Source organism: Salpingoeca rosetta (assembly GCF_000188695.1).
Source record: "Salpingoeca rosetta unplaced genomic scaffold supercont1.10, whole genome shotgun sequence".
Lineage (NCBI taxonomy): Eukaryota > Choanoflagellata > Craspedida > Salpingoecidae > Salpingoeca > Salpingoeca rosetta.
In genome coordinates this window covers 1,547,323-1,559,061 of record NW_004754924.1, presented here as the reverse complement: position 1 = coordinate 1,559,061, position 11,739 = coordinate 1,547,323, and the positions used below count along the sequence as shown (strand labels likewise).

General features: G+C 54.7%; 2 protein-coding genes across 2 annotated transcripts in view; one reads left to right on the top strand and one right to left on the bottom strand.

Moving 5' to 3' along the window:
- PTSG_04632 (uncharacterized protein) overlaps window positions 1–4,888 on the top strand; it is an 8,986-nt gene extending 4,098 nt beyond the window's left edge. Inside the window, exons 10-25 of the mRNA XM_004994668.1 lie at window positions 76–150; window positions 325–400; window positions 657–835; window positions 1,005–1,091; window positions 1,369–1,513; window positions 1,814–2,002; window positions 2,249–2,315; window positions 2,503–2,588; window positions 2,773–2,878; window positions 3,089–3,126; window positions 3,282–3,421; window positions 3,666–3,773; window positions 4,040–4,104; window positions 4,296–4,377; window positions 4,499–4,621; window positions 4,781–4,888. Coding sequence (XP_004994725.1) covers window positions 76–150; window positions 325–400; window positions 657–835; window positions 1,005–1,091; window positions 1,369–1,513; window positions 1,814–2,002; window positions 2,249–2,315; window positions 2,503–2,588; window positions 2,773–2,878; window positions 3,089–3,126; window positions 3,282–3,421; window positions 3,666–3,773; window positions 4,040–4,104; window positions 4,296–4,377; window positions 4,499–4,621; window positions 4,781–4,825 — 1,611 coding nt within the window. The 3' untranslated portion in view covers window positions 4,826–4,888. The remainder of the gene's footprint in view (window positions 1–75; window positions 151–324; window positions 401–656; window positions 836–1,004; window positions 1,092–1,368; window positions 1,514–1,813; window positions 2,003–2,248; window positions 2,316–2,502; window positions 2,589–2,772; window positions 2,879–3,088; window positions 3,127–3,281; window positions 3,422–3,665; window positions 3,774–4,039; window positions 4,105–4,295; window positions 4,378–4,498; window positions 4,622–4,780) is intronic.
- Window positions 4,889–5,349: 461 nt separating this feature from the next.
- Window positions 5,350–11,739, bottom strand: part of PTSG_04631 (TK/EPH protein kinase) — a gene marked incomplete at both ends in the record, with an annotated part of 9,888 nt that continues 3,498 nt past the window's right edge. Inside the window, 8 exons of the mRNA XM_004994667.1 lie at window positions 5,350–7,271; window positions 7,555–7,679; window positions 7,912–8,040; window positions 8,338–9,201; window positions 9,462–9,956; window positions 10,330–10,653; window positions 10,922–11,080; window positions 11,410–11,645. Of these exons, the coding sequence (XP_004994724.1) occupies window positions 5,350–7,271; window positions 7,555–7,679; window positions 7,912–8,040; window positions 8,338–9,201; window positions 9,462–9,956; window positions 10,330–10,653; window positions 10,922–11,080; window positions 11,410–11,645 (4,254 nt within the window). The remainder of the gene's footprint in view (window positions 7,272–7,554; window positions 7,680–7,911; window positions 8,041–8,337; window positions 9,202–9,461; window positions 9,957–10,329; window positions 10,654–10,921; window positions 11,081–11,409; window positions 11,646–11,739) is intronic.

The window sequence follows — 11,739 nt, the reverse complement described above, 5'->3', positions numbered from 1 at the left end:
CACACACACACACACACACACACACACACACACACACACACACACACACACACACACACCGCAGGGACGATGCAGGATGGCGGCATTGAGGTGACACCGCGCAAGACCATTGCGCCATACCTCTACCGCCTCAAATACGTCGACGTAGAGGTGCAGGCAGTGGTGCCAGTGTGTGTGTGTGTGTGTGTGTGTGTGTGTGCGTGTGTGTGTGTGTTTGCCTGGTTGACGTACTGGCTTGATATGTGCGTTCCCGTACGTGCCTTCCTACCCGACCTCACTGCAACCCATCATCAACACCACATCACCATCGCCGCTCCTGTGCAGCGAACGGGGGAGTCGTTCCCGCTGTATTACCACGAGCAGCACAAATGGGGATATCTTGTTCCTCGCAGACTCGCAGGTGGTGATGGCACATGAACATGCACATGAACATGAACATTCACATAAACATGCACATGCACATGAAGAGGGAGAAGGGACATGTTGACATGGGCTTGTGTGGGCTCATCTTAGTTCTGAACGTGGTGGCCGTCAGCGAATGCCCCCTGACCTTCTTCTCGCAATTGGTCGTGTGCACCACCCGCAACCTCCACCATCACCGCAACGACCATCCTCATCATCACGACCACCACCGCCATTGTTGGCACGGCTGTCAGGATCACACGAGGGCAACGGCCCTCACGATTGGAAGTCGCCCAACGACATGATGCACCTGACACACGCGTATTTCAAGCTGCCACATAAGGATGGTGACAAGGCTCGGTGCGGGTCGCCGTTTGCAAAGGAGTACATGGCGCTCGTGGAGGATGGCCGTCTCAAGTCGCACTCTGAGGAGGTGCGTGCACACCCTGTGTGTGTGTGTGTGTGTGTGTGTGTGTGTGTGTGTGTGTGTGTGTGTGTGTGTGTGTGTGTGTGTGTGTGTGTACACAAAAGCGTTTTCTCACTTTCTTTGTGTCTCGCCACGCCTTACTCACAACCCCCTGCCCAATTTCCATCGCACCCAGGCTGCTCAGGTTCTGTCTGCCATGAGCGCGTGCAGTTACTGGAGCTCTGCTCGCAACAGAATTCTCTCGCAATTCGTCGTCTGGGAGGTGCAGACAGCACACATTCACACACACACATTGATGTTGAGCGGAAACACGCATTCACACGCACACCTTCGCACAAACACGTTTGCGCACACGCACACATAGATGTTGAGCAGACACACACACACACACACACACACACACACACACACACACACACACACACACACACACACACAAACTACGTTTGCACACACACATTTGTGATCCTGCTTGCTTGCATTGTGTTTAACCCCTACCTCCCTTGTCCATGTGCGCGCTTCCTCGACCGACACAACAGGATCTCGTTGGCTCGAGCATGCGCGAATGGAGCACAGATCGCATCACTCCTCCTCCTTTGCCTTCGACTGCCACCACCACGAACGGGGCCGACGAGCAGGATGGAGATGGGAAGAACGGCAATGCAGCAGCAGCCGATACGCGAGGTACGCACGTGCATGCAAGCAGGGTCATATCGTGTTGACAAGGGCCTGCTGCGTACGATAGTTGGGGTCTGTATATCTGCACAGTACATGTGCACATGCGCACGCATACATGGGCACCCACACATACATACATACATACATACATACATACATACATACATACATACATACATACATACATACATACATACATACATACATACATACATACATACATACATACATACATACATGCATACATACATACATACATACATGCATACATACATACATACATACATACACACACACATTATGCAGGTGTGATACTGCCGTTCATCACGACCATGGGGACCATCTCACGGCGCGCGCGAGAGAGCACGTGGCTGACGGCGTCCAACCCTAAGCCAAACCGCATCGGCTCGGAGCTCAAGGCGATGGTGCGCGCGCCGCCTGGCTGCAAGTTCGTTGGCGCGGATGTCGACTCGCAAGAGCTCTGGATTGCAGCATGTACGTGGTGATGGTGGTGCTGGTGGTGATTGCAGCATGTGGCGAGTGGATGGTGTGTTGGATCGGTTGGTTCGCGCGTGCGTGTGTGTGTGCGTGTATGTGTGTGTGTGTATGTGTGTGTGTGTGTGCGTGAGTGTGTGTGTGTGTGCGTGAGTGTGTGTGTGGTTGCGAGGTATGTGTGTGTGTGGTTGCGAGAGTTTGTGTACGACACATCTTCTCACCGTGATTGTGTGCTGCCACTGCCAGTACTTGGAGATGCACGCTTCACTGGCATTCACGGATCAACAGCGCTCGGGTGGATGACACTCCAGGGGTGAGAGACTGGTGGTGGTCTTAGGCTTTGAGGTGGAAGGCATTGCAATAGTGTGTGCGCGTGCGTGTGAACCATCGTTCGATGCAAACCGAACCGATTGGCTTGATGGCTTCATGCTCTTTTTTTTTTCGGCCAAACTCCTGATGCATGCACGCTCGCAATTGCACGTGTTTATTTGATGTTGCAGGAGCAAGAAGGACAAGTCCGACATGCACACCAAGACGGCTGAAATCGTGGGATGCCACACCGGCGGATCAAAGATCTTCAACTATGGTGAGTTGCCATCTGCTCTTTCCTCTGATGTTGCACTCGCACTTCACCACCGCCGCGGCGTTACGCATCATTGTCACGTCCTCCCGTTCCCACACCCACAACATCACACCACCCTCCCTCACACCACATCCACCCTGAATCACCAAACCCCAAATGCATGACCGGCCCCTCTCCAACACCACAGGCCGCATCTACGGTGCAGGCCGGCCGTTTGCGAAAGGCCTGATCATGCAGTTCAACCCAACAATCAAAGAGGACGAAGCAAAGACGCTCGCAAATGAACTCTACGAGTGAGATGATGGTGATGGAGGTGATGGTTGGTGGCCATGATGGTCGTTGCAACTTTTGCGTGCATGGTTGTGTGTGTGTGTGTGTGTGTGCGTGTGTGTGTGCGTGTGTGTGCGTGTGTGTGTGTGTTCTTTGTCGGCTCTCGCTGTGCCCATGATCGCAATACGTGCTCACGTCCTCTCCGTGCCGGTCTGTGCATGCGTGTGACTCAGCAAAACAAAGGGTCAGATGACCAGCCTTGGATACAGCGGTGAGTGCCAGGCTCCTTTGCTGGCTCCTGCTTGACTATCTGTTGCTCTTGCTTGCAACCACCGCCATTCTCCTCATCAACACACATACACACACACACACACACACAAACGCACAAACGCACACACGCACGCACGCACGCACAATGCACAACAGGCGGGAGCGAGAGCGAGATGTTCAACCAGCTTGAAGAGATTGCAAACCGCAAGGTCCCAAAAACACCGTTCCTTGGCTTTCGGCTGACAGCGGGGTTGCAGCCACGATACCTGGCAAAGAAAGGACGAAAGAAGGCAACGGTGCGAACATGACTCGTATTCCTGGCTGCGATTGACTTGCTGTTGCATGTGGTTTGTGTCCATCATTGTATTCCCCCGTGACCACATATTACATGACGCACGCTTTTGTGATGCTGCCACACTACCACACAGATGTACACAGACATGCACTAATGTGCACTTGTGCACACCAAAACACATGAGCACACGTCCGTACACTCATTCTTGTCGCACCTCCTCACCTTGTCTGCCTCGGGTGTGTCAGGATTATCTGCCAACGCGAATCAACTGGGTGGTGCAGTCCTCCGCTGTTGACTATTTGCACCTCATGCTCGTCTCAATGAAGTATTTTATCACACAATACGACATGAAGGTACCCTTCGATGTGTGCGGTTAATGACATGCGGTTGCGTGGTTGTGTGTGTGTATGTATGTATGTATGTATGTATGTATGTATGTATGTATGTATGTATGTATGTATGTATGTATGTATGTATGTATGTATGTATGTACGTATGTACGTATGTATGTATGTGTGCGTGTGCGTGTGTGTGTGTGTATTCACCTTTTGACCTCACGCACCTTGTCCTGGCACACCAAATTCACAACAACAACAACAACAACAACAACAACAACCAGGCGCGGCTGTGCATCACCATCCACGACGAAGTTCGATACATTGTTGCAGATGAAGATGTGGCCAGGTGCGTGCGTCGGGGACATGATCGTTTCATCTTGTTTGGTCCTCTCATATTCATTCGCTTTGAACAGTTGCCTGCAAGCAAGCAAGACGAAGAATGTAGCTGTTGTCCCTGTGAGCACTGAATGCCGGCATTTTGTCTCACCCAAGAACAACCTCGCCCGTTCAATTTTTTTTTTCATGTTGACGTGACAGGTTTGCGTTTGCGCTTCACTTGACGAATTTGTACACACGCGCAGCGTTTGCGGCGTCCATTGACATGTGGGATCTGCCCCAGGTATGTTTGGACACGGCCTGTGGTGAAACATGCGAATGATGGGTTGTAACTGTTGCGCTCGTGGCTCACTCAACATGCCCACGCCCTCACACACACACACGCACACACACATACACCACAGGGGGTGGCGTTCTTCTCTGCTGTTGATGTGGACACTGTACTGCGAAAGGAGGTGGATCAAGACGTGCGGACGCCGTCCAACAAACACAATGTCCCACCAGGGTACACACTCGACTTCCTTCAGGTAAATAAATGAATACACAATCTGTGCATGCCTCTGCATTCGTACATTGCGGTGCTAATGTGTGTGATTGGAGGTGTTCTGTGTTCCCGACCATTTTCTCTGTTTTATGCTGTCATCATCATCATCATCATCATCACCACCACCACCACGCCCACACAGGCTGGCGAAGCGTGTGGTTGGAGTCTGGAGAAGCCGGCGGCGTGAATGCTGTGCACGTGAATTTGTGTGTGTGTGTGTGTGTGTGTGTGTGTGTGTGTGTGTGTGTGTGTGTGTGTGTGTCGCCTCTGAGCGCCGTCAACTAGGTTGTAAACAACCAGCGAGTAGTGTTGTGCATTGTAGCCGTTTGTTTATTAACGAGAGGCGCACTTGTGACTGCCCTGTCTGTCTTAGCCGTGCAAACCCCTTGTAAGAAGGGCCAATAAGATGAAAGTGGAGCTCCTGCTGGTCAAGACGTCTGTCACTCAAAGAAATAAACGTCACAACATGTCACAACGGCACACATGTCATTACATTGTGTTCACAGAACCGACACAATCTTTTGGGGGTAGGCTGATGTTGCGTACGCCAAAGGAGAAGCGTTCACAACCCCCCCCCCCAAACAAAACACACACACACACACACACACACACACACACGCTCACACACTCTCTCTCACTCACTCACACACACACGCGCGCGCTCATAAACTCACTTCCTGATAGACATGCACACAGCAAACATATTCACAATTACACCACTGACGTCCGGCTCTCGGCTGTGCTTGACGCGATGGAATGCGTGTCCAGATGCACAACGCCAGTGCGCCGGAGTCCAAACCCTTCACCATCATCATCATCATCATTATCATCATCATCATTGTCGTCGTCGTCGTCGTCGTCGTCGTCACCACTGCCACCGCGGCTGTGGCGAGGCGAGTGCTGGTGGAAGCCGTATGGATGCGCGCCGTGCTCAAGGAAGTACCAGTTGCCCGTCGTCCTCGCTCCTTCATCGTCAGGAACTGTAATCACGTCATCGCGACGCATCAACGTCTGTAACCACCGCTGACGCGCATCACTGTCATGACGATGATCACTCCCATCATCATCACCACCCTCGTTGCCGTCGTCGTCATCATCATTTATCGTGTTGCTCGATCGATGTTGATGGTCTTCAAATGGACGATGCCTACTTCCACCACCACCTCCACCTCCTCCACCTCCACCACCACCTCCTCCACCTCCACCACCACCACCTTCATCACCTTCGCTGCTACCACCACGCATGCGCCCGCCAGTCGAACCGAGCGCGCGCCGCTTGCGTCGTCTCCTCTGTCGCACATTTCCGTCCGTCGCCGTTCTTGCCGCTGCCACCTCCGCCGCTGTGGCGGTCGTGGGCGGTGCACTCGCTTGTGATACTGTGGTGGTGGGTGCTGCAGCTCTGCCAACAATGCTTGCTGTTGCCGCGGTGTGTGTGCTTGGTGCAGCTGCTGTGGATTGCGGGTGTGCAAATGCGCCCGCCACCAGCGTGTCGCTCGCCGTTCGCCTCAAGTGCCGCCGCAAGGAAGCGCGCGCACTGCTCGTGTTGCTGTCCGTGTCGCTGTTTCGTGGGGTTGACGCCCTGCGTGGATGGGTGTGGTCGGCATCAACGGCGTCAGACGCAGTCATGCGCGCACGCGTCGTGTGCACCAAGTGCACGTTGCTGCTTGAAGGCCGACGGAGCGTGTGGGCGAGACGAGCCTGGCTGGCGTCATAACCACCATCAAAGTGGGGCCGCACAACACGACCACGATGGCCGCCACCGCGAAGACGTTTCCGCTCATCGTCATCGTCAATGACATGGTTCCCATCCGCGCCACCAACACGAAGCGTCTCGCCACCGTTGGCGCGAGACTTGTGGTGTCGGAAGTACTGACCTCGGGCAGTGTCGCGATCAACGTCGTCGTCATCGTCCTCGTCATTGTAGCTGTCGCTGAAGAAGGGGAGGGTGCGTTCAACAGCAATACTGTTCCTGTTAACACCACCACCACCGCCGCCGCCGCCGCTGCTGCTGCGACATGGTGGATGAGAGCGTGACAGCAGTCCACAGTACTCCGGCTGAGACAGGTCCTGTCCTCTTGTGCCAAATCCTTGCACAAGATTCTCAAGCTGGTTTGCGTGGCTCACATCCAGGCGTGTGTACGCGTCACGGGCAAAGCGCCCTTGCTCCACATCAATGTCGGGTGCTGCCGTGCGTCCCCGCCGTATTGTCGAGGCAGACTCGTGCTTGGACACAATTTGGTTGATGTTGGAGCGGTGTGACCCCGACGGCTCCCGCTCCAGGATCTGAGACACATCCACAGTGATGGTGTGCCGTGCCGCATGCTGCTGCCAGATGCACTCCACCTCGTCGTCGCTCGATTCATAGTCGCAGTCACCCCGGAGCTCTGCGCGCGTGTCTGGCGGGCAGACGCAGCTGGTGGCAGACACACGCCCACCGGTAGCCGTGTGCGATGACGACGGGCTGTTGCGCAGACTCACCGATACGTCGGCAGCAAGGCCGCGAATCTCAAGCTCGGACGAGCGCGTCCACTGGCGAAATGCATACGCATCTGTAACGAGCGTCGTCATGGTTGGTCGCTCTGCTACGGGCAGCCAGCACTGGCGGAGAATGTGCTGCAGCGCTTCCGGCCAAGCTACAATGATCATGGTGGTGATGGTGATGGTGATTGTGGTGGTGATGGTGGTGGTGGTGGTGGTGGTGGTGGTGGTGGTGGTGGTGGTGGTGAGGTGCGGTCATATGCAAGGCACGTGCAGCGCATGTGGATGGAGGTGTGCAATACATGCGTGGTTGCGCTGCATATGTGCGAGTGAAGTGCGATGCAACCTTCAACGCAACAGCCTGGACTTCAAAACACCGAAGCTGCGCTGCCCCCCCCCCCAAAGCACATGATCTGGCCTGTGGCGGCGCCAGCTTACAGTTGTTGATCTTGAGTGTGCGGCCGTGGAAAATGGCTCGAATGACTTCGCGGTTGGTGCTGAGGTTGTGGTATGGAAACACCATCACGTTAGACGCCATCTCCCATGCGAGAATGCCAAACGACCTGCATGTCCAGGAGAAGGGGCAAGCACATGTGAGCACGCGCAGCAGCACGAGCGGCTGCTGGAATTGGTTGTTCGCTTGTAGACAAGACGTCGTGCGCGCAAGAAGCAGCCGTATCGCAGGGTGGGCTTCATGAAACGAGGACCACACACAACACGCCCACACACAGCACACACACGCACAAGAAGCAAGGAAAAACGATGCGCGCAACAGCCACGGTACGCAGCACGCACCACACGTCGCTGAGAAAAGAGTACACGGAATCCCGCACGACTTCAGGCGCTGTCCACCGCAATGGAACGTTGGGAACAGAGTGTGGGCCAATGTGGTGAATGGGACCAGCAAGCGCACATCCAAAGTCGCTGTAGATGGTGATGGTGATGATGATGATGATGATGATGATGATGATGATGATGATGATGATGATGATGATGATGATGATGATGATGATGATGATGATGATGATGGTGATGATGGTGGTGGTGGTGGTGGTGGTGGTAGCGTGAGTGGATGCCACCAAGACGAACGAAAGCCGTACACATACACGCATGCAAAATAGCGAGCTAGGCAAGTTCACTTCCACAAAAGCAAGCACATGTGTACACACACACGCACGCACACACACATACGCACGCACACACACACACACGCACACACACCAGATCTTGCAGACGAAGTTTGAGTTGATGAGAACGTTGCGACATGCAATGTCGCCGTGGATGATGTTTCGCTCGTGGACGGCATGGAGGCCACGTGCAACGTGCGAGAGCATGCGCGCCTTGATTCGCCACGACACAGAAGCGCCGCGCAGGCAACGCGAACGGAGAAAGGCGTCCAAGCTGCCATGCTCGCAGTACTCAAGCACAAGTGCCGGCTGCTCCGTCGTGGTGAGGACCCCAATCAGCTGCACAACATATGGAGAGTCTGACAGCGCCTGAAGATGCAATGCCTCCGCCATGAGCAGTGACGTGTCTTTGGCGTTGAGAATGAACTTGCACTGCTTGATAGCAATGGGGATCTCGCGTCGAAAGCCTCGCTGCTTCCGACTGCAGCTTTGACCTGCCGACACGTTACCGCTGTCAGTTGCATTACTGGTGGAGGGGTGACTGCTGTGGCGCGGATTATGCACGCTCCTTCCAAACAGGCTGTTGCTGTCGTTGTTGTCCTCATGACCGTGGCTGGTGGCGGCCGCGGTGATGGGCGTGCTGATGTGCGTGCTGCGGACTGCTGTTGCGTTTTCGTTGGCGTTGGCGTTGGCGTTGCTTCTGCCCTGGTCCGTACTGCGAGCAGCTTGCTGTTGCGTTGAACGCCTGCTGCCACCTCGACTCGCCCTCTTGCTGCCGTGACTTCTCCTACTGCTGCGGTGGCTGCGGTGCCTGGTGCTGCTCTTGGCAAAGGGCCCAAGGTGTGAGCGCGACAGTCCAATGTGCCGCAAGAAGCCAGTTGGGGCGTCAACAAGGCGGCCACGATAGACAACACCAAACGCGCCCTGGCTCAAGCACTCCTGGCTCTCCACGAGTTTCCTACGGGAGAAACCAAAGGCATGTCAGTGGCGTGTGAGTGACAACACTGGTGCGGAGGAGGGAGAGGACGGGTGGTGGAGGCAACAAGACAACAACGAGCAGAAAGCAAGCCAAACAGGAGAGCACAGCAACCATACACACCATCGAAGGCAGCGACATGCAATGCAAACGAACAGAACAGAACCAAAACACATTCACACACGCAAGCGCGCACAAACAACCACATAAACCAAACCACACACACACACACACACACACACCTCGGGATCTCGGTTGGCTTGTCGTGGTGCTGCGGCCAGGCGGCGAGGAGCGGAGCAAAGTCAAACGGTTCAATCCTAGACGACGGCTTTCGGCGGTTGTAGATGAAAATGCCAACAATGCCCATGGCGAGCAGGATGCTGAGTGTAATGGAGGCGACAACGGCGCTGGAGGCAGAGTTGGACGGGCTGGCAGAGTCCAAGGGCACACGTGTTGTTGTGCGGACCATGCATGACGGTGACGGCAGGACGTGCATGGCACTCGCGACGTCAGCACCGAGCGCTGTGTTCGCAACCGTGAGCACGTGCTCCTTGAAATAGAAAAGTGGCTGCAGCATTTTGTTGATGAGCACCACCACATCAACACCAATGGACATCTCTAAGTCGTGGTCAAACCACAGCTTCTCCACGGCAAAGCCAGGGATGCTGTTGTCTTCCGTCAGCGAGCGCGCCAAGTCAATCATCACACGGCGCTGCACTTTAGGACCAGAGCTGAACCTGCGCAGCAGTTGGAAGCGCACGTGTGTGGGGTCGTGTGTATGCGTGTGTAAGTGGGGGAGGGGCAAGATGAGTTGCGCGAACCAGGTCACATTTAGCACATACACATCAGAGCTTGCATGGAGTAGGAACATGCAGCGTGTACGTTGAACTGAGTACACAATCACGTGTGTATACACATGCAAACACACAGGTGCAAACACACAGGTGCAAACACACAGGTGCAAACACACAGGTGCAAACACACAGGTGCAAACACACAGGTGCAAACACAGGCACGCACACACACACACACACACAAACTAAGACACACACACACACACACACACACACACACACACACACACACAAATGCACACACACACAAGCATACTTGTGCATGGATCTGCCGTGGTATGCGGTCCAGTAGATGATGTGCACGGCATCAACGGCGAGGGTGACGGGAAGACGGGTGGGGAGGACGTCCGAAAACGTTTGGTGGCCGCTCGCTGAGGGAAAGGAGAAGAACGGGTGGTCTGTGAAGTTGGGCTGCAGGCCTGCGCGAACCCCCACAAATCGCCCGTTGAACTGCCGCTTCACGTCATCGGAGAACACGTCGGTGGCGGTGGCGATGTTGCTCGCGACCCACAGCGTGTCTTCACCGCCCATCTCGTGCTTGGATGCCTCAAACAGCGCCGTGTGCGCATCCAGCGGGAACCTTAAACACACACGGGGAGACAGCAATCAGCGGGGTGAGATGACAGGCATCGAGTGCATGCACATTAAAGCAAGGCTAACAGACCTTCAGACACGGGTGCAGTTGTCACGCATGCACATCAAAGCAAGGCTGACAGACCTACAGAAACGAGTGCAGTTGTTGCGCATGCACACACACCACACAACACCCACACACGCAACTGAAGATAATGCGACATACACACGTGTTGACACCACATGCACAGGTTTACACGCAGCCAGCGACGTACAAGAAGAGTGCAATTGTGTTTGCGCCGTGCGTGCGGATGTACGAGAGGGTTTCTGCCCAATATGAACTATTGCGGCTCGCCGTCGTGGCAATGTCTGTCAGCGTCAACATGCGGATACCAAACTCTTCAAGCCGCGCCAGAAACGCATTCACCTCGTTCCTGTCATGAATGCGAGTTGCACGTGTGTGTGTGTGTGTGTGTGTGTGTGTGTGTGTGTGTGTGTGTGTGTGTATGTGTGTATCATTGTGCAGAAGGGGATATGTCATTAGTCTGCGGCCCAACAAGAGAGAAACGGAGGAGACAAATACAGCAACAGAATATTCGATCAACAACAGCTTGCGCGAGTGCATACAGTTGATTGCAATGCGTACACACCCACGCACGCACACACATACACACACTCACGCACAACCACACATACATGCACCACGCAAGCGCACCGAGGGTACACAAGTGAATACCTGTGTGTGACGGACATCGAATCGCACAAGATGCTGACGCAGGTGATGTTTGCAGCGTGCAGGAACTGTGCAAGCGCGTCCGCGTAATCGTCAGTCTGTGCGCCGAGCCGAAACGTGTTCACAAATGACGCTGGCTGCTCAAGGTCTGTGGATGAGGAGACGGTGAAGTGGAGAACACCGCGGGTCGCAGCAACCTCCGCCACCGCCACGGCACACGTGGAGGTGATACCCCCGATCATGGCAACCACGCCCTCATTCACCGCCTGCAGAGAGCGAAGGGTGTGTGTGTGTGTATGTGTGTGTATGCGTGTGTGTGTGTGTGTGTGTGTGTGTGTGTGTGTGTGTGTGTGTGTGTGT